The sequence below is a fragment of the Haliaeetus albicilla genome, chromosome 1 (assembly GCF_947461875.1).
Source record: "Haliaeetus albicilla chromosome 1, bHalAlb1.1, whole genome shotgun sequence".
NCBI classification, from domain to species: Eukaryota; Metazoa; Chordata; class Aves; order Accipitriformes; family Accipitridae; genus Haliaeetus; species Haliaeetus albicilla.
In genome coordinates, this window is record NC_091483.1 from 37,953,376 (window position 1) to 37,976,457 (window position 23,082).

The 23,082-nt window shown below is 36.7% G+C and overlaps 1 protein-coding gene across 4 annotated transcripts in view; it reads left to right on the top strand.

Annotated features, from left to right (window-relative positions):
- GLRB (glycine receptor beta) overlaps positions 1 to 23,082 on the top strand; it is a 53,184-nt gene that overhangs the window by 12,769 nt on the left and 17,333 nt on the right. For 3 of the 4 annotated variants that reach the window (XM_069785918.1, XM_069785911.1, XM_069785904.1), the window contains exons 3-8: positions 2,159 to 2,265; positions 4,893 to 4,960; positions 12,843 to 13,072; positions 16,021 to 16,103; positions 18,812 to 18,952; positions 22,388 to 22,540. In XM_069785918.1, coding sequence (XP_069642019.1) covers positions 2,159 to 2,265; positions 4,893 to 4,960; positions 12,843 to 13,072; positions 16,021 to 16,103; positions 18,812 to 18,952; positions 22,388 to 22,540 — 782 coding nt within the window. The remainder of the gene's footprint in view (positions 1 to 2,158; positions 2,266 to 4,892; positions 4,961 to 12,842; positions 13,073 to 16,020; positions 16,104 to 18,811; positions 18,953 to 22,387; positions 22,541 to 23,082) is intronic. The other variant, XM_069785925.1, reaches the window with a different exon arrangement.

Genomic DNA, 23,082 nt, shown 5'->3' on the forward strand with positions numbered 1-23,082 from the left:
TTCACATACATTACTAAAAGTAAAAACTTTCTTGTGTTATCAGTGGACCATTTATCTCTGGATAAGTTCTGACAGAACAAGTAGTTCACCTGTGTGGTTGTTAAATACCACAGAGGATTTAGTGCGTTTGCAAGAGATGGTTGGGGAATTATATACTGCAGCCACTGTACAATTTTTTCTCATCCTGTATGTTATAGTTTAAACTATACTCATGGATACACACTTTTTGGTAGCTGTATCTCTGGGTAGCCTTCAGAATTCATACTAATCCTGCTAATGACTGGTGGGTAGTCCGAAATTTCAAGGAGGGTTGAGTGGTTATTTACCATCGTAGCTGACTTTAGATATACTTTTCTCCTTCATGTATAATGTCAGGCAAATATGAGCAAATAGTTGAACAGATGTGCAGCTTTAGGTTTCAGAAATATCCTGAATACAATAAGGAAAACAGAAAACTGATTATTTTGTTTCTGAAGGATAATGCTCAAAGGGTATCAAGGAGACTAGAGAATAGAATGCAGTTATGTTTTCATAAATGGTTTACATGTTTTTAATAATAGGTAACTCCTTCATAGTTCTATTTATAAATATTTTAGCTGTTAAATGTTAACTGAGGAGATTAAATCTCATTGTGAAGGCATAGTAAGTGCTACCAAGGCAGCAGATCTTGTTCATTTGCTCCTGTTGTTTCCCTTATGGTTTGAGTTAAAACAGTTGATTTTAAAGGTGGGATTATTCATAAAAGCTCTGCAAGGGCTAGGATTTGGTCTCATCTCTGGTCTTCAATCAAATAGTGATATCATGCAATGGTGACAGTTATTAATTAATTAATTTATTTCCCAGTAGTCAATGAGGAAGATGCTACTATAATTGGACATCTTAAAATCAGGAGGTCTGATACATTCATACAACTCTTTTTTTTTAAACTGGCCAAAAGCCTTTTGGAGAGTTAATATTTTCTTCAGTAAATGTTTGGATAATGCAGAAGTCCCAGAGGACATGAAGGAAACTGAAGGATGAGAAGAAAACTAGCAGTGAACTAAGGTGTTATAAAGAATAACCCATAGGTCTGTCAAGCTGACATTGATATAGGAAAGAATAATGAAAAAAAGAAATTAAGCAGGGTAAAGGAGGCAACGACAGCAGATACTGATTATGGAAAACATTTGGGAAATAAACTGGATAATTTTTTAAAATATTTTCATACATTTGTTTGCTAGAGGTAATAGTGTTGATGCATATGACTTAGGCCTCTGTAGGGTCTTTGTCTTATTTTTATATGGCATTTTGGTTACTAAATTATAATGACAGAAAGTCAGCAGAGTAGTTGTCATAAAAAGGATGAAAAGTGATTACAAGACAGGATTCAAAATCAGAAAACACCGCTGAACAGCTTCTACAGACAACATACAAGTTCATTTACATGACATTATCAGCCTGCTAGGTGCTTAAAGTACATGGGGTGGGGACTTATGCACCCTTATTTCTTTTTATTACACTCAGTTTCATGTTACTCTTGTAGCTACATTGACCTGTCACAGGTTCTTTTTAATTTTAGCGGTGGTTTAACTCACAGCACAATAACAGCAAGGTAAATGGAGATGTTTAAATTCCCCCTGCAAAATCAGAGGAGAGTCCAAGGCCTCGTTTTCCATAAAAATGCTTTTATTAGCACTTGACAAGGAGATTATGCAATGGCTCCAGCTCTCGGTGGAATAGCTGGCGCTGGCATGCGAGAGCAGGAGACTGCCAAAAGCCTCTGCATGGTTTGGCACCTATGAAGTGGCTGTCAGTTTACTTATGTTCCTACTCTGACAGTCACTAAAAATAGTCCAGGTGGCTGCTTTCTACTGATGAAGAAATCATGTCCCTCTGGATATGTATGTTAGGAGGGAAGGGAACAATTAGTGAATTGCAGTTTATTTACTTCCAAGTTTAACAGTTAAAGCTATATAGGAGAGCTTTCATGTTTGTTATAGTTTCTTGAAAAATACTGAACTATCACAAAGAAAAGAAGGCTATCCAGTGTGGAACATGAAATACCGAACCTGTTTTGCTCCTGAAATGGCATTTATGGCATGACTTTAAAATGACTTAAGTTTAAGCACACAGTTATTTCTGTCTTAATAGTAACTGATGCACTTTTTTTTTTTTACAGCCAACAATCAGCTGAAGACCTTGCAAGAGTACCTGTTAATTCTACCAGCAATATCTTGAATAGGCTATTGCTCAGTTATGATCCCAGGATAAGGCCTAATTTCAAAGGTTTGTCAGATATTTCAGCCTTTTTTTTAATCTTTAGAATTTAACGTTTGCTCTTTTCACACCTAGAAAATTTATATAGAGATAATATTCACAACCTACATTTCTGTATTGTATTTTTTTTTAAATGGAAATTTCCCTAGATAGTGTGAAACTGCAGAAGGTACTTAACCTTTTGAGCTGAAAGGTAATATGTTAGGATTTCATGATCATAATAGTATGTGATGCTTTATTATCATCATTATTATTATTATTATTATTATTACTACTATTACTTTATAAAAGGTTTTTTAAAAATAGAATTAGATTTTATAGAATAAGTTTTTAAAATGTCTTTTTATCCCTACATTTTGGTTAGACTTTAGTGTTATCTCCACTTTACAGTATTTTAAAACATCAGAATTCTCTATAGACATCCTTTAAGATGACTTTATAAAATTAGGATCAGCAATATCACTATTTGGAAATGATACAGTTATTAAATCCTTTAAAGATATGTTAGTAATACAGCTTACATGCTTTGGGGTTTCAAATAGGTAATGAATTTAAACACTTTCTCTAAATTTAAAACGTCTCCCTGGTAGTCAGATGTAGGAATCTTCCAGGTAGGCAAATGTGATTTCCTTACATATGCAGAAAAGGTTGGAATATATATTCTCTGCAAAACCTCTAATAACTCATACAGCTCTAAGTTACACTTCCCAGGAATTAGATTATCTCCCTGCTGGAAAAAGACATAGACAATTTTATTGCATTACAGACACTGCAGTTTACATACATCAGTTCTTTCATTTTAAACCTTACATTTAGTTAAATATACATTAAGAGATATTTTAACATGCATATCAATAGTTTGAGAAATTTGGAAATGTATAATCTTTATTGTGCTTTTGAAGAGACCATTTTCAGATGTTCTGTTTCACAGAGTTTTATAAATGTATTAAACTCAGTTCTCAGCAATTTTCCTGCTTCTTTCTGATTTTCTGTAGAATCATATTTATATGTTTTCAGCACGGAGCCTTGTCACAAAGAATAAATGTCCAGCCTCTGTTCTACCTGTTCTTCAGCATGATCAGCTTGTAATCACAAAGCATGTTGCAGATTTCTTTATATTTTTGATAACCCTGCTGGCAGTCTGGTAGGAATGAGGATGGAAGGAAAAGGGAGGACATGTAATGTTAACTCACAGGAAGGTGGAAGAAAAAGAACATTTTCTGACAAGTGGTTTGCCCATGTTGAAATGTTCCTCACACATGAGTGACTTTCTTGGATGGCACTTCCTATTCAAAACCGGAAGAGATAGTACACTCTTGGCTACTAGTGTGGTGGTGGGTGCTCTGTCACACACATCAGGCATTAAACAAAGTATTATGCTTATTGCATAACCAAAAGCATCATACTTAACTGGTCTGATTTAAAAAAAACCAACAAAACACAAACTGATTTAACTGAAAAAAAGTGAAATTTATCTTAGTGATTTTCTGGTGAACCAAGAGAATGAGTTTGAATTTATGTAAAATGTACACCAAAATATTTTATGCAGACGAGCAAACTATAAGATGAGTCATATATTACTTTGTACTGTATTTACTTACTCTGTGAAAATAGTCTTCATATATTCTTATATTTCTTTTGTTGCTGAAAATAGGAAGAAACCACTAAATTAAGTATTCGTAACAGTGTAAATGAGATCAGATACATGCATCTAATGTACATACTGACACTCAACATATAGGTGCTAAATAAAACTAGTGGACCATAATTAGTTCTCACAACCATCAGGCCACTTCTCCTTGCTTCGTGATAACTCTCTGTTAACACCAGATTAAATGACTGCCAATCAGTTCCCGCAGGGTGACAGAGGGCAAACGTAGCAGCTGTCACCCCATCCCTCTTCAACTACAGGAATCCTGGCTGTGGAGAAGAGGAAAAAATACAGGCCATCTGAATACCCTCACAGCTGCTGGCTTCTAGAAGTTTTTCTTGGCAAATTGGTAACCATTGTAAAATAGAGCAGCTTTCCAACCCTCTTGCACCAAGGTGAGATAGCTGTGAAAGCTGTATGCAGCAATTTTTATCTGCCTGTATTCATACTTTACAGTTATGTACTTGACTTGCACAAAGAAGTATCCTCTTACAATATAAGTAAACGTCTCATCATAAATCATAAACAGGTAATTTGGGATGATAGATCATCATCATGACCTTGACAGTTAAAAGTGTCTGCTGCTAGAAATGTGAATTACCTCTATCCATTAAACCATGTGTGAAAGTAATACTGGACGGTGCATTCTGTGATAACAGAAAATCATGGAATTCAAAAATTATTCAAATTTGTCATCTGTAAAATGCTTTAAGCTTAGCACTCTGGACTAAGGATTTTTTTTTTTTCTGTTTTCTTATCACTAGGTTGAAAAGATTTTTTGTGATTTCTATTGGCTTTCAATGGAAGTAGATAAAACCACAGCTTTTGAAAACTGTTATATACTAACTTGAAAAGATAGAGTTGTATGACCCTATAAAAAAACATTTCACATTGTGATACCATTATAAAGGAGCTTTAAATGAAAGATAATGTACCTTTACTGGATTGTGCAGTTCACTAGAAATCTTTTTTTTTTTTTTTAAAGGAATTCCAGTCGATGTTGCAGTCAACATCTTCATTAACAGCTTTGGGTCAATTCAAGAGACAACTATGGTAAGACTGAAAGGAAATTAATATAGCACACACGGAGATTTTATTTTTAAATTAAATTTCAGGCTGAGCATTATGAACTACAAAGTAGAAATTATTGTTATGATCGTGGACACTGAGAACTGAGTTAATGAGGTTAGTGATAGACTTACTGCTCTTTATGCCATAAACCTATTAATCTATTTCACTCTATATTTGTCCACAGATTGTTATAGCTTTTAGAATTTGATGTATATGAAAGCAAATCCATGGTTTCTAAGATGCAAGAATTACACTTATTTCCATAATTTATTAAATTCGGGGGAAGAACATATTTGGTAGCATGAATTAAGTAATCTTCCTGAGAGTTAATATATAGGTTGCTTGGTGTATTACTAAAGAAAATACTAGGACTTTATATGAGGGAAAAAGAACATACATGCATAAGGCTGAAGCATACAGGTTCTCTGTTTTGTGTAGACCTGAGGATAGGAGTAAATTGTGGAGGAATAGAAGGAGAAAGACTAAAGGAGTAGACCATCAATGACCATACTCTTACTCCTGTTTATTTAATGTGTGAGAGAGATAAACTGAGGAGTGAGGTTTTTAAAAATGTGTTTCCAGTTCAGTCAGAAAATGTCAATATGTCAATAACAGCACCAAATAATCCTCATTACAATTTTGACTTTTATTGTTTCTTTAGGAAGTAAAATCTATTTCAAAATAAGAAGTCATTTCAGCAAAGCCCTTTCCAATATTTTGGCACTTGATGATTTTTTTTGCAATAGTATTTCCAATAAATACTATCAAAAATATTGCCAAAAAAATGACATGTAATTGTTGAAGATGTTCTGACCTGATCAGGGTTTTTCTTTTGTGTAAAAAAGAGGGGAGTACACCATGTCTCACCAGTACGTGGGAAGCCACAGCCAGGGCATGCACTCAGAGTGGGAGTTCTGACGTGCTCCCTGAGCATCCCATTTAGAAATAACTTTGGTGATCTGCTGCATCCAAAGCATTTAGGCAGTTTGCAAAATCAGGCTGCTTTTTTCAGTGCTGTGACTAAGGCAGCATTCCTACTCATAATGGCACAGAAGCAATAAACCATAATACAGCTAATAAATAATAAAACACCTTTTGTTGGTGGTGAAAGTAAGTACCCACCTAAAATTCAGAACCAGCTTACATGATACCCTAATGACATTTCAGTAGGACTGCAGAGCTGCTCAGAGTTAAACATATGTGATGGCTGAAACAGCTTTTGAACAGCTTGGCCAGAAATTTCTGTGTTATTAAGTAGGAGTGAATAAAGATTTAGATTTGATTGCAAATGATAGTCAGTGAACTAATGGCATTAGTGGGAAGTGATATTAAAACAAAGAATGTAGGTATGCTGAAGATACGCTGAGATTTATTTCTGAAAACAAAAAGGGGACTGAAGTTTAAAGAGGGGCAGGGAGGAAGAGCAGGAAAGTAGGAGTAAGATAACTGTCTAAGATGGCAGGTATATTAGGCCAGATGGCCCTTTCAAGTTTCTGAAATTTATTGCGTGCTCTTAAAAGTGACTTTTACAGAGCCTTTTTTACAATTCACTCAGATCCAAATAGTAACAAAACATGAATGTAAGGAGTGTGGTTCCCCCCCCAAATTAAATATGCTCTCTGCAGCAATGTACGTATGCCTGTCTGTGAATTCCTGATATGGTCACTCACAAATTTACTAGGATGTTCTATAAGTCACGCTCTCCTCCATATTTCAGAACTTCAGACACCATCCTTGCTTTAATTTATGCTTCTATTTAGATTTCTACATCCAGCCAATCACCATGATAGCTAAGCATGTTTATGTGAAGTGTGGATTACTTTTTGGTTGCCTTAATGTATCACAGGAAGCGCTGACAAAAGAAATGGTCAATCTGTTCTTCCACATAGCAGTTGGGAAACTATTCCTGCTGCAGTGGGTATTGGGTCCTATGGACATCAGGAACCACTGCCCTCTTGGGGATAGGCTGGTACTCGTCTTCAGATGGTCTGGGTAATGCATAAGATAGTAGAAGCAAGTCCCTTAAACTAGGAAAAAACTGTTACATCCAGAATCACAGGAGAAGTGTTTCCTGGAGCTGAGGCACTAAGTCTGTGAAGGACCAAAGGGGCCTCTTGCATTCAGAAAGGAGAGATATTTGCAGGCAATGACAGAACTGCTGAAAAAGGTTGGTCAGTGCTGGAGAAGAGAGTGGCTGTCTGCATCTCTACTGTCTCAGGCGTTTGTGTGAATCATGAGACATATTGATTTCTTGGCTGTCTCTAAAGTTACCAGAAGCTACTAAACTGGTTGGAGTGATATCATTACTGGTACCAAAATCTGTGAAATAATATATTTCTAAGTATTTCAGTTGATGAAGTATCATGATGATTCTTGGCTCTGGTGCCACTTCTGGCTATAATGGCTGAATTCATAGGTTTTTGCAAAATCTATGTGGGGGTAAAGCATCCTGTTTTAGCCATGCTAAAGGGACAATTCCTTCTTTTGGGTGACGGAACGGTGGGGAAAAATAACCATGGGTGCCAGGTGATTGGCAGTGAGGTGGTGGTAGAGGGCCCAACAAACAAATGTGTAGAGTGCCAGTGAGAAAAGGCCATTTGGCATGCTGATCTCCTTTTGTTCAGAAGGATGTTAAAAGAGATGCAGAAGGAAATATCTTCAACAAGATGTCCTGTATCCCACTCTTAGACCCTTCTCTGAAATAGCCAACTCTGGGCTTAATGTCTGGAACTTCTAACTAGTCAACAGGCTCCCACAGTGTCCCTCATCTTGACATCATGGTGGCTGGTTCTGATGGTTCCTCACCTATTTCAGGAATCCCACAAAACTGTTTTCAATTATTTTTGCTTTCTGTCCTTCTGGTCCCATGACGATTGCATTCTTAGCTATGCAGTTGGCTCATCCTCAATAGGAAAGAGTAGAGATTACCTCCCACTGAGGTAGAGTCTACTTAGTTTTAAAAGAGAAGGGATTTTCTTTATAGAAAATTATTGACAGATTTGAAGTAATATTGGTTTGAAGTAAGATAGGACCCATAGGGTGGATCCTATGCCCAGAAGCCTGTATTGGTTTAATCAAGCCCTTGTGAAGAAACTGAAGGGCACATGTTTGCTCTGTGTCTAGAAAGGGTAGTGTTCATATTGTGTTGCTGAATACTCGAGAGAATGATGACTTTTTCCCACACATATCAAACAAGTTACCTGGAAAAACTAAACAAAAAATTAGTTAACTACAGAGAGAATAAGAATTTGTACAGGTAAAATGGGAAGAGCTTATACCAGGGTGGGTACCTTCCAATAAGCTCCCTTTATTTTGAATCCTGTCACTTGTTTCCTTCTAGCCCATTAGACTCCTTGTCTAGGATCCTCATGCTAACTCTGCTTCTGATTTTGCAGATGTTTTTTTAGACTGCAGATTTGTGGGATAATATGGTGATTATGCCACATTTAGAAACTGTTATAGACTGGATGACCAGTCAAGGATTCCTAGGGAAAGATGCTTTCTGGTATAAATACCCATAGGCCTATAATATTTTAGCTGTGCTGATAATCTGTCTACAGAATCTGTATTCAAGGTTTGTACTTGCAGCGTAACCTTTCTTCACTGACTCAAATGGCAAAACACCACTTCCTCCTTCTTTACTTTAAAACCTTGCAGAAAGGTCTTTTTAATATTTATGTATATAAAGGAAAATTCAGTTTCCTTGTTTTAATCTTAAAGATGCCATTTTCTACTTTATTAAAAGACAGTGCTATTATGCTTCTTTTCTTTGTATGAGTGCAGTTCATGTAGAAAAAACTTTTCATGATCTTCTGTGTGCTCCAGTTTGCAGAGAGTGATGTATTGGCTATGCCTGGTTTCTGGCCTGAGGAGTTTTTCTGGCCACATGCCCACTGTTTAGTAGGTTTCATTTGAAATATTTCCTAGAATGCCTTCCCTTTCAACCTCTCTGAGAACAACTTGCGTTCTGTTGGAGTTTCATGGGAAAACAAAGCCCTGTAGAATCCTTCTGTGATTCTTTTTACCTGCCAGGTTCCCCCTAGCTCTAACGCTGATAAATGTCTCTTCCACCCCCTGCCCCTAGTTTCAAGCTTTTTAATTGCTGTTATGGGTTTGTGTGGTGGGGTTTGTGTAGTGGGGGAGGGGCTGCAGGGGTGGCTCCTGTGAGAAGCTGCTAGAAGCTTCCCTGGCTCTGAGTCAGACCCACCTCTGCCCAGGCCGAGCCCGTCAGCGACGGTGGTAGCGCCTCTGGGAGAACAGATTTAGGAAGGGGAACCGGCAGTGAGTAGGGGGATTGGAATGTGAGAGGAACCCCTCTGCAGACACCGAGGTCAGTGAGGAAGGAGGGGAGGAGGAGCGCCGGAGGAGGGGATGCCCCTGCAGCCCCTGGTGAGACGGCAGGCTGTGTGTCCCCAGCCCACGGAGGGGAGCAGGGGAGCAGATGCCCACCTGCAGCCCGGGGAGGACCCCAGGCCAGAGCAGGGGGATGCCCCCCAAGATGGCCAGGACTCCATGGGAAGACCCACGCTGCAGCAGTCTGTGCCTGAAGGACTGCGGCCTGAGGAAGGGATCCACGCTGGAGCAGTTCATGAAGAACTGCAGCCCATGGGAAGGACTCATGTTGGAGAAGTTCATGGAGGACTGTCTCCCATGGGAGGGACCCCACGCTGGAGCAGGGGAAGAGTGAGGAGTCCTCCCCCTAAGGAGGAAGGAGCAGCAGAGACAGGGTGTGATGAACTGACCCCAACCCCCATTCCCCGTCCCCCTGCGCCGCTGGGGAGGAGGAGGTAGAGAGAAACGGGAGTGGGGTTGAGCCAGGAAGGAGGGACAGGTGGGGTGAAGGTGTTTTAAGATTTGGTTTTACTTCCCATTATCCTTGTTTTGATTTGATCGGTAGTAAATTAAATTGATTTTGTTTCTTCCCCAAGCTGAGTCTGTTTTTTGCCCGTGACCATAAGTGGTGAGTGATCCCTCCCTGTCCTTGTCTTGACTCACGAGCTTTTCTTTGTATTTTCTCCTTCTCATCCTACCCGGGCTGGAGTGGGAGGACTGAGCGAGCAGCTTTGTGGTGCTTTGTTACCAGCTGGGCTTAAACCACGACAATTGCTATTTGACTCTCCTTTATTATAAAATGCTGATCATTCTGCAATATTTAAAGAATGTTTGTAAAATGTATAGGAGGAAGACCATGTGCTTCATGCAGACCACTTCTTCAACCCGTTGAACCTAACTGTAGTGCACATACTGAATCTTAAAATTCGTTGCCAAAATTTGAGAGAACTGGTTGCAGACTTCTTTCAAAATAGATTTTTACCAGATCATAATCTATACTGCTACCAGATGCTGTAATAGTTCATATTCTTCTAAGAAGAGCCCTTCTGCACATCATTGTCTGGCTAACCGCAGTTTTGTATCCTGACATCTCTTTGCTTCCTTCTACATTTTCTGTATTGTCTCAAGTATGTGGTGGCCTTTCTCTCCAAGTACTCCCTGTCATAAGTTTCTAGTCCTTTAGGTAGGTCTGAACCTACCTATTTTAGGTTAATGGGATTTTTCTTCCATTTACTTAAATGGGAACAGAATCAAGTTCTTAAAATGTCACAACGTCCTGTTGTTTGGTATATTTAAGTTCATTTGTAAGAGAGCAAGGAAGGAAATAAAATAGCATCCACCTGATCTTACTGCCAATTCTTATTTTGCCAGTGCATTCTGCTTTTCAGTGATATAAACATCTCCTTCTGAATGGTTAAGCTGAAGGCAAGTGGTAGACACTGCTTATCATTTGCCTATGGCTTTGAGAAGGCATCTTATTTTGTTAAAACTAGGGTAGTGCAGTTGTTTATGGGGAAATTACTTTTGGTGTAATGAATAGTGTAATGCTTGTGAGCATGAACGGTATGCAGTATTTATCTCATATGGTTTAAAGTAATTGTTTTCACTGAGACAAGAAGTGCATATGGAATGGGAACTTCAACAAGAAGCAAGTAAAGTAAATTTTCAATTATATACGTAAAATTGAAAAAATGCTTTCTGAGATAATGACCTGAATTCCCTCCTGTTCTGAAGCTTCTCTATGAGAGCCTTCCAGTACGAAGTCATTTCATGTTGACTATTATTTTATACTTCTTCTTTACTTTGACAAGATAATATAGGTCTTTGTATAAATCAGAGTCAGACTACATATTTTTTCAAAAACAAACTGCCAGCCAGTAACATCTCTCAGAACTATGCTTATTAATAAATATCGCCTCAGTTCTTTCTACTTAGTTTTGATGCTTTGTTTTTCCTTACAATGCAGTAAAGCAAAATATTACACAGTATAGCGTAATAAAGAAATACCTGGGCTAATCTGACTGGTGGACTGGATGTGGGAGAGTGGGCACCGTATTCCAATTAATGGGATAAATCAACAGGGTAAATTATTCTGCATGAGGTCTTAGCCAAGTGAACTCCTTGCTGGAGTTAGCATGACTTTCTCAACATGGCATTTGCTTTGGGCTGTAACTGTATACATTGCAGTACAGCAGAAGACAACTCACATTGTATCAACAGAAGAACGTGTAAGAAAGAGGGCACTAATGTGTAAAATAAACAACTTTATAAAATCAGATTGTTATGCAGAATACATTGACAAACCAAAAATATGTTGAGAACTCACTGATTTCTAGCATTTTGCTGTAATTGTAAAGCAGTAGCAGTGTTTTCACTGTTTTAAAAGAAGCAGCCTTTATCTCGGGATGCTTGGTACCTAATAGACAATTATGAAGAAACAAAACACACCATAGAAGACAACTAGAATGACTGGAGATAGAAGTTATCTTACATATAGAATTTTGGTTTATTTGTGGTTTTTTTTTTTTACTTTATTTTGACAATACCTTTATTCTTTTTCTGTATGTGATCTGCCTAGTTTACATATACATAAAAAAGAGGCACTGACTTAAATGTAAATGTAAAAAGCAAAAAGACTTAGAGGTAAGACTGAAAAATCATAACTGACATACTGGGTCAGATTTTTCCTTTGGATGCACACAGCTTTCACTAAGGACAGAACAACATGCGGGTATCGTTTTGCCCTGAGACACATGCTACTCCAATTCCCAAAGGCAAAATTAGGTTCTCACTGAGCATGGCTCTACTACTGTCCATCCTTAAGCGAGAGTCCTGCTGAATCCAGAAGGAAGTTTCCTCTGTGTAAAGCCTTGATTTTGTCTCTTTGAGACCTATTCTGTTTCTGCTTTCATACAGGCTACCTCAGTACTTGTGTCGCAAGCTGGCATCAGTTTGCCTCATTTACCAAAATAGTCCCAAATAACTGTTACAGGGTCTGAAGCTGTATTCTGGGTGTGTAGTGTAAAATCTATTATCTACCTGGTCTGTTCTTTGCTTTTATAGTGTAATATTTTGCCATCAGTGTGCCACTTAACCTAAATGGAGAATAAGCTGGAATTTACACTCACAGAATATCCTGACAGAAGTGATAACCGAGCCTGCTGCCTGCAGCAGTTTAGGGTAGTAGAGCTATGGCCTCCCTCTGCCCTGGCGCATGCTTTTCTCTGCGCCTAGGAAACGGGGCTACTATCAAGGGGATGCAAAAATGATTCGGGGGGGACAGTTTGGTCCTTTTTTTAAAGAAAGTTACTATATTCAAAACATGAGTGAGACACCATCTACCTATTTGTAGTAAAGTCTATTAACCTTAACACTTATTAATGTCATTTGAACAGTGATGACCATCTTTGTGATAGAAAAATCAGGGCATAAATTGTTGTTCTCTTCAGAGTCTGATAGAATCATTTTCTTTCCCCGTGGGTTTTTGGCTAGAGTTTTGGCTAGTCTAATATTTATGTATTCTTCCCATCAGGATTATAGAGTCAACATCTTTCTAAGACAGAAGTGGAATGACCCCAGACTCAAACTGCCCAATGATTGGAGAGGTTCAGATACGCTGACAGTGGACCCAACTATGTTTAAATGTCTTTGGAAGCCAGACTTATTCTTTGCAAATGAAAAAAATGCTAACTTCCATGATGTCACACAAGAAAATATCCTTCTTTTTATATTTCGGGATGGAGATGTCCTAGTCAGCATGAGGTATTTTATAGATATATTACTACTGTTTTTTCAAATGACTTGATATGAGATATATATGCTGTGTTAGACTTAGTAATGTAATACAGTTTATGACTAATATTTACATTTATATGACAGTTTGTAAACAATACTACAATAAATCAAATGTGTGTAAAGAAATCAGATGAAGATGTTTTAAAACTTGTCAGTTGATAGCACAGCAGGTACGAGAAATTTGAAGTGTATGTACGTTTTTATGTCATGTTAAGCTAACACATTAAGTAAACTAGTATTATTGGAAGCAAAATTTAAACCCTTTTGATAATTGCTTAGATTCCTGGAAGCACAATGAAATGGATAAGATATCTGAAGTAAAGCCTTCAGCAAAACAATATAATTTGCACACCACTTGAATTTCTATGTCAGCTAAAGAAAATGATGATTACTTACTAATGGTATAGGGAAAGGCAGAAATTACAAAATTTGTGAATATAAATTTTTTGTAAAAGTACTGGGACATAATCCTGATTAAGTTCTGTGCTTTACTGGATGTAGTTTTTTTCAGAAGACCCCAAAATATTGTTTAATTTCATTGCAATTAATGCATACTTTTTCGTGGTTTCACTTGGTTTATCGAAGGTATACACCATGCCATAAAAATAATCATCCACTGAAAATAGCAAATTGGTTGATTAAAAAGGATGTCACAGTGAATTACAGATCTGGAGAGTTAATAGACACAATGATTTGTAGAGATTAGGCTCAGTTTCCTAACAGTGAGTGAATTTTCTTCTGGTGTGAATTGGAACATATTGCCCTGATAGAGGAAAAAATGATTACCTGAATATACTGCAACTTTACCGTTAAGAGGGAATCACTTCTGAAGTTATGGTCACATGACCTATTTCGTCCTGGACTAGAATTGGCTAGAAAAAAGAAAGAAGGTGGGAGACTCTGGGTTCTTTTTTGCCCCTTCCAAATAAGGATGAGAAAACTCAGTCTCAAGACTTTTGCAGATATTGATCAGAAAAGAAAATATGTTGGGCAATCAAAGCATTTAATTTGGCTTACTCTGAAGGTCCTGGTTCTGATTTCAGTTGTTCCTGTAGCAGGTTTTGAAGTCTGTAGAAATTAATATTTCAAAATAGAAAATCACTTTCAGCTATAAAAGAAACTTCTCATTTGAAACAGCAAATGTTAAATGAAACATTGATACTTTTTTCAAATATTTTTTGAGGTTGCAGCTGTTCATAAATGAGCTTATTTCAGGCAATAGGTTAGATTAGTGAATAGTGAATATTGAGTTAATACTAATAGAAGGGTTTCTGGTGGAAAAATTCTTCTCTGTAACTTCCAAATAACATAACCAAATTCAGTAAAGTTTGAAATTGATGTTGTCCTCTAAAAATATTCTGTGGATTTTAATAATACACTATCTTCATAAATTATATGTATGCAGGTAAGATTAATTTTTTGAGGCACTGAGGTTTGGTGACATGCTACTAAGATTTTAATTTTTAAAAATATATAATTGCGATGCCTTGTATTTTCAGTTTACAGAGATATTACCCATATAAACGAATCTCCAGTTATCAAAATATGTGAATGATAAAATGTATGTGAGAGAAAGCTGTTGCCTGCATAAACAGCTAAGAATTAGGAAACTGAATGTAGGAGTAAACAGCTGGTGCTTACATGAGGGGAAGTGAGCAGTAGAGTCCCACAGAAAAATCTCTTCTGGGTCCTGTGCTGTTCAACATAAATCATCTTGAAAACTGAATTGGCAGGCACTTTTGATGATGCCAAAATATTCAGGATAGTAAAGGTAAGAGAAAACAGTGAGAATTACAAATTAATCTAATGACTAGGCAACAAGGTATGAGATGAAATTCAGTGTAAATAACTGAAAATTATGCATGTGGGAAGTAATTATTTTAACTTTATATAAAAACTGATTGGTTTTGAGGTGGTTATTACCAGCTAGGAAAACACCCTTTGGGTAATAATGGCTAGTTCTCTGAAAATGTCAGCTAATGGCTCTGTACTGGTTGAGAAAGTGAATTGAATTCTAGGAAGTATTAGGGATTAAAGAGAATGTCATGCCACTGTATAAATTCATGCTATACTTGCATCTTGAATACAAGGTGCAGTTCTGGTCTTCCCACTGCAAGAAGGCAGGCAAGTATGGTCAAAGGCATGGAACAGCATCCTTGTGAATAACAGCTAAGCAAAGCAGAACTTTTCACACTAGAAAAAACAAGATAATTGAGGTGGTAGCACAGAGGTCTCTATATCATGAATAGCACAGAGAGAATGGATGGACATTGATTTTTCACCTTCTTTTCCAGTAAAAGAACTATGAGACAGGCTCCAGATAGATAAAAGTAGATGATTAGAGTGTGTGCAGCTTAGCTACGGCATTCCTTGCTGCAGGATGCTGTGCATGATTAAAGTTGACACGGATTCCAGAAAGCAACTGAAAGCAGAGCAGCTTCTTGGAGGCAAAAAAAATCTGTCGAGGTTCCTTAAATACTGAAGCATCACTTCTGGTTTAGGAAGTCCTTGAGGTGCAGCTTTTGGGAGACTGCTGGATATCTGGTGAAATATAATTTCCTGATTGCTGTAGTGTCATAGTCTTCTTCAGGAGTCTGCCGTTGGCCACTGCTGGAGACAGGACTCTGTTCTGTATGGAACTTTGGTTTAGTTATTTTTATGACTTACATGTATTTTGTCATGTATTAGTAGTTCTCTAATTTGTGAACTAATGTGTGTTTAAAACTCTCTATAAAAATTTATTATTGGACTACCAGAGATAGCTCAATTTCAAACTGCTATTTATTATAAGTTTAATTAATTTTTTCTGCTATTTTAGAAGCTGAAAACAAACACCTGTGATTTTTTTTCTTATTGCCATCTACTACTTACATGGCAGCTCAAACTGTTTTTAAATTCAATTTCTGTATTTTCAGATTGTCTATTACTCTGTCATGCCCTTTGGACTTGACCTTGTTTCCTATGGATACACAGCGCTGCAAGATGCAATTGGAAAGCTGTATGTAAATCAGTCTGTGCATAAAAACAGTTGCCTTCTAGGCATGCCTGAGAATCAAACAAAAAATGATCAATTCTGTATTGCTCATGTCAACATTTTTAATGAATCTTGAAATTAATATTCACTGGTTCCTACCAATGTACTTCTCCCTATCAAAAATGTTTCTTACGGTTATGACACCAGACACTCTATTTTTAGCTTTTGCTATCAAACATAATGACAACTGATGAGTTTTATAAAAACATTTACAATAAACTTAATAAAATGGAAACACATATCATTTGGAAAAAAGAATCCATGGTTTTCCAGGTAGTTTTAACTTCCACAACCTGTGTTGCTTTGTAGGTTGTTGGGGTCCAATTTATCCCCTTGAACTGATGATGCATGGTATCATTTTAAACTTGTTTGATACGGTACCAAAGGAAAAGTATTTGATGCCAATACATTGAAAGCATTTAGTATGAAACCTTTTGAAAGTGGTTTCAAGGTGTGTTGTGGATGTAGTCAGGCATCTCTCCCTTACCAATCCTTCCCTGGTCTCTAGGTGATTTGATTTTATGAAGGGACAGGCAGGTCTCACCTCTGAAGGGCTTCATGCCATGCTGGAAGTTGCAGCCAAAATGTTTCTGAAACCCATCTTCTTTCCTGCCCTCCAAGTGCAAGGGTGCCTACTCAATTACAGCCTTTTCCCAACATTCTGACCCCTGGTGATCCCACTTTCATTGTAATTTTTTTTTTTTCTGAGTAAGGACAAGCATGGAGCAGAGAGAAGGAAGGTGGCTTGCTCTGGCCAGCTCCTGGACAAAAACTTTGTTCAGTTGTTACTCCACCAGGTCTGGTGGGGAAGGTGCTGTCAGGGAAGGGAAGACAAAAGTGAAGAAACAGCAAGGTTAATCAAAGCTGAGCAGGGCATCCCAGTGGGGACAACGGTAATAATAATATTAATAATGATACCAGAGCTTTACAATTTTGTCATTGATTGCCAGCATTTACCTTTAGAACGGTAGTATGTCCATAGTAGTTTTGCCCATCACTAATATGTATGTACATGAGCTAAAGTAAACTCTTATAGTAAACCCAAATCAGTTTGGGGTTAAACTGGAATTAGATGGTAATATTAATGGAAGTTTGCTCAAGCTTTCTCAGTCTGGGTTGCTTTACAAGCATTGCAGGGCATAGTTATTCAAGGAAGAGCTACTCATAAAAAAATTATCAGTAACTTTATTTAAACAACCTTATTGTCTCTCTCCATGCTAAATTGATATATTCAAATTCAGGAGGAATTTGCTCCTTTAGAAAGGCAGTGTGCACTAAACTTTCTTCTTTCTACCTTTTAATTCAGTTGACAAAAGTAAGAATGGTACCCATGACTTTCTGTCTGTCCCTCCAGTTCCAGCAGTGGGCTTGCTTTCCCTGTTAGCCATTGGCAGTTTTATTCTACTTAAGTTATTTTCAACTCAATATTTTATTTCTAGTTGCTAGATTTCCAAAAGGAAAAAGGCCACCAGTTTTTACTAAGCTGTTCTTGTGTCTGCAGTTATGATACCCAGTTCCCTATAGACAAAAATTTCACTGTCCAGTAATTGTTACTATAAAGGATCTTGGCAGTTTTGTGATTTGCTGTGTGTTGTAAGGGGGTGAGACTGATTTTATGAATGAAGCATTAAAACATCTAATTTTTTTTTATATTATCTTCCATCATGGAGTTTTGAGACATTGTGATTTTTATAAAGTTGTGAATCTTACCGAAGTTAGCTTATAAACGATTTACCTTTTTTAGTCACAGCTGTTTTTCAAAGGTAAAAAAAATAATCTGTCTAATGCCTCCAGAAAAAAGAATAGTTCTTTACACAATTTTCAGAGGCTTTGAATTGCAAAACGCTGCATTCCAACTCCCATCCTTTTTGTTTCCCCATCTCTGTTCCCATTTAACACACATTATCTCTGTTTGAATTAAGTTAATCCTTAATAAACAGAAGGTAGCAGAAAAATGGCATGTAAAATCATAATTATGATTATGCATATTTAATCAATATTGCTTTATGCTTGAATATTGTGAGCTTACCTTTCACTGCCTCTCACTTGGTGGTGTTGTATGTATCATGATTTAGACACTCACATGTATGCTGAAGCCTGTCCATACTCAGGAGATCATGAAGGCACTGAACTGATTTCAGTAGGACTACATATCTAAATTCCTGGTCAAGTATTTCCTGAATGGCAATGCTTTCATGAATCAGGGCCTTTAATCTGAACAACTAAGCAGAAAGGTTGTTTTACACAAAACCCAAGATTCATCACAGTAATTGAGTTGTTAAATTCTTTTGAAGTTACTACGACTTGTGAGTGCTATTAAAGCTCAGTATATTTTTCGTGCTTTGCTGAAGTAGAGTATGAATGAGTACGAAGACTTCAAAGCTGTGGAGAACAGAGCTTTGCTTGCTTTGTTTAAACAGTAAGCACTGTAACAAACACCTGTTAATCAGTGTAATATTGCTGATAATGTAATGTTCCACCCACCAAGTCCTAATTTAGGCCTACATAAAAATTCAGTTGTGGATTATTTAATTTTTGTATTTAATTCTTTGAACAGGATATAGAAAGAAAAAGAGTGAAAGAAATACAATACATGTATGCTAGATTTTCTTGCAGAGCTTACTCTGATTGAGATGGTTCTTTAAACGATTATTATTATTTTGTTCTTGTAGTTGGTTACACAACTGATGACTTACGGTTTATCTGGCAGTCTGGAGATCCTGTACAGCTGGAGAAAATTGCTCTGCCTCAGTTTGATATTAAAAAGGAGGATATCGAATATGGTAACTGTACCAAGTACTATAAAGGCACAGGTAGGTAATATAAGTAATTTCCTTGGTAAAAAACTTAAAGCTTCCTTCAATTACTGTTTATAGTTAATGGTTAATATTCCTGTTCATGCCTTACATTTCATGGGATAAAATAGATTACTTTTAACTAACAAGTAGTTCATATAATAGTAACTATCATATGTGATTACTGCAAACTAATTCAAATGTAGAAACATCTAGGTTGAAGATGAGATTAAATGTTTGTCTTGGTTTTGCTTACATGTCTTGTGATCTTACTAGCACCATTTTGTTTCTATAGTCCTAATACCCATTTATGCTTGTAAGTGTCTAACTTTTCGGAAAGGATGTTCACATAGAATTATGCCAGTTGCAGCAATGTAGGATGATTTTGGTTTTCTGGTCCAACTTTTGTTCCAGAATTGGATAGTATTAGAGTGTAACTTCACATGCTTCACCCTGCAGGTTCTTCCTTTCTCTAAGTGTTTTGGAAAGTCTGTCATTATAGAAAGCTGCTTACAATCTTTGGCCCTGTATTTATTTCATCCTATGATTATCTTCTGAGTTTAGGCACAAATTTATCCAATGATTTTTGTACTCTGGCTTCTAATGATTTATCTTTTCCACCTTGATTGATTCCTGCTTATAATTATATCCAAAGTACTCACATACTGTGGCAACCACAAGACTTTCTACAAGAAGAGAAGTCAGCAGGGTGTATTTTAGTGAGTGCTCTTACATCATATGAATACACCTCCCATTAAAACTCAGTGAGGATGGCTGTGGTGCTGCAGCTTCTGAGGATCCCCTGCAAGTTTCTCATTGACTATTCAGCTGAAGTTGAGGGTCTGTTACTTGCAGTTACTTCTGAGCTAGATCCCAAGTCTGAAGAGATCTCAAGTAACCTTAGGAGATCTCAGAGTTAAAGAATTTAACTTGAAAAAGATAATGAAAATTGAAATGGGGTTTGTTTTTTAACTGCAAAATGAGGGAGTTCTTAGCCTAACTGCATAACTCAGCATCCCAGGTGATTTACCTTTTGTAATAATATGAAATTAGCTCTCCTCAGGAAAATTCTGCATTTGTGAAAGCACAACTAACAATTGGCAGTGATTGCATTCAAATCTAAGTCAGGATATGGTAGAAGCTTACTTAGCAGTGAGAAAAATATTTTATTCTTTATTAAACAATGAATTTACTGAAAAAAAATAGGCTGTAAAGTAGTGAAATGTTAAAGGATTGGATCTTGCAATTCCAAAATAAAAGTTATACAAATGGAAAAGTTGGAATACTTACATTCTCTCTGAGGGAAAAAGGAAATACTTACTCAAGATTGCTATCTTGTTATTGAAGTTATCATGATCATTTTGAGTTTTGCCCTAAATCTAAAATTAAACATCTAAAAAGTCTTTCGATATTTTAGGTATTTTTAGGAACCTTAAAGAAAAAAATCTAAGAATTGTACACTTTACCATTAAACAGGAAGGAAAATCAGTAGTGTTCTCTCAAGTTTCGGCACCTTGTGACCACAAGTTGAAATGACACTGTGCAAAATGCTCAGTAAAATGGTCACATTGTGTGTGTGTGTATGTGATTTGAACATTGAAGAAAGAACGTGAGAGAACCATCGGAGGGGGTAGAGTGACAACATGAAGTTTTTTAAAGTTTTCCTAATTCTTTTATTGTGAAACCTTTTTGTTTAAAAATTAAGAACATCTATGCTAATCTCATAATCAAGACTGGAATTAATGCTTCATTAATGTGAATGGAATATTTTAGTACTCTGAAGTATTTTTAAAGGGTGTTTTCAGTAATCAGTATTTGTTTGATTTACTTTAAATTCTTATATTGAAGGTATTTTAAAAAGCAGATTTTGCACACATAGTTAAAATTAATTCAGTTAAGGATTTCACAGGTAATCAAGAGGCAGTGTTGCATGTAGAAGATATTTTTCAAAATTATGGCCTATGTAGGAGATTCTTGCCAATTGCGAAGAACTTAATCTTTACTGCCAATTTACGTCAACTGAAGTTTTATCATACCTACCTAAGTAGAAAGAGGGTCAAGAAATTTGAGGTGACTTTTTGTGACAATAAATTGAATATTTAAATTTGCAAATTGCCTATTCTTTGTTTATCAATATGTATGACAGATCCAAATAGATCCTTGTGAGCTGAATGGTGAGAGCAGTAGATACTATTCTCTGTCTGATGAAAGATGATTCAAAGGCATGCAGAATGCATTTCTGGCATAAAGCAAACAAATAATGATTTTGAAGGTCATCCTTCATTTGAAAATAAAACCTAGGAGTATCTGGAAACTCTTCAGAAATTATAGAGGGGAAATTTGTCAGACAACAGATCATTGAAGAGGATAGAATGAACTATAAAATACTGTATAGTGTCTTATACCCAGAGAAATTTTTCCTTAATGTTTTATTGTTATGTTGTTTTGGTTATTGTATGCCCAAACAGCACTTTTAAGATAACTTATCATTCTATGGCACTTAATTGATAAAATATAGAAGATAAATAGATATATTTTTGACAGATTCTATCTTCTAAATCAGCTTTCCACCAACTTGATTGATGGATATAGACTGATCTGTATTTTGGAATTGTTGTAATATAACATAGGAATGCCTTTTTGTTGTGATAGAATAGTTTATGAAGTTGTTTTTACAATGCTATTGTGTTAATATTAACATAAAAATGCCAGGTCTACCAATTGAGTGAAAATGTGAACAGAATTTGTGTTCTGGTTATCGGACTTCCTGATCCATCTGTTATCTCCAGCAAAACCTCTAGTATCTGCAGCTTTATTTTTTATTGAATTCATCTTAACAGATATCTTCTGAAATGTTTGTGTGCTTTAGATCCTCTTTTAAAAGATTTGAGGCAGTATTCCTTATTTTTAAAATTTACAGTATTTTTAGAGTCTTTTTTAAAAAGTCTCTACCAATTTTAGAAGTCACCTGTACCAGCTTTCAGTACTGGGGTAATCTCTGCTTAGTCACATTCAGATCACCTCTTTCCATTCTAAACTCTCTACGCTAATATTTCTTTATTCTATCTTTTGCACAAATTAATGCTAAGTAGGATTTTCAGATGAGCTTAAGCTAGTATGACTGCTAGACCCCATTAGTTTTATCTGGACTGCATCTTGAAGCCAGCATGAAGATGGGAGTCACTTTAACTGCCTGTTACTGATGCGCTGTGAAAAGGTGGAGGGTGCCTTACAGAGCACAGAGAGTACCACATGCCTGACCACACTTGGTGGTTATATAGATCTGTGTTTTGAACAGTATTTTTTTCAAATTGAACTCTTTGCATTTATAAAGAAAATCAAATCCTTGAACTTTTGCTCTTAACTTAAATAGAAAAAAAGCCTGGAAGATACGGATCGGAAGAGGTTGACCTGCAAAGCACATTAAACATTAACGCATTTATTTCTTTAAAGGTTATTACACTTGTGTAGAAGTAATCTTCACTTTAAGAAGACAAGTTGGATTTTACATGATGGGTGTTTATGCTCCTACACTGCTAATTGTTGTTCTGTCCTGGCTGTCATTTTGGATCAATCCTGATGCAAGTGCTGCAAGAGTCCCACTGGGTAACCTGCGTTTACGCATACCGTCACAATCCACTTTAACGCCATTGAGTCATTCTCAGTTGCTTTGACAACATGACACTGGACACTGAAAGCAACTTCACTTCCATTATCTGCTCATCATTTTCACTGAAACCTCCTCATTCCTAGTACTGTAAAATCCACCTCCACATTAAGACTTTGCTTGATAATGGTTCCAGCGTTTGTGTGATAAGCACACTGTCTCTGCTTCTCTCAACCCAGACAAATCTGATCTTATCCACGTTCAGGTGATGCTGCAGACACTGTGGCAATATGCAGTTTATAGGAAGTTGAACATTTGAATAATCAGTAAGAAATCAGGATGATGGGTAAGGCTCTACATAGCTACCCCTTGGAGGAGTTTTTCTGAATTAATAGAAACAGAATGATGACTGGAAGAGAATTAGCATCCTTGTTACCTGATTGGCTTTATTTCATTAGGGGCTCAGTTCATGCAAGTACTTCAGGCTCGTGCATTCATGCTGCTCAGCACCGCGCAGTATGCGGGCCCTTCATGTATTATG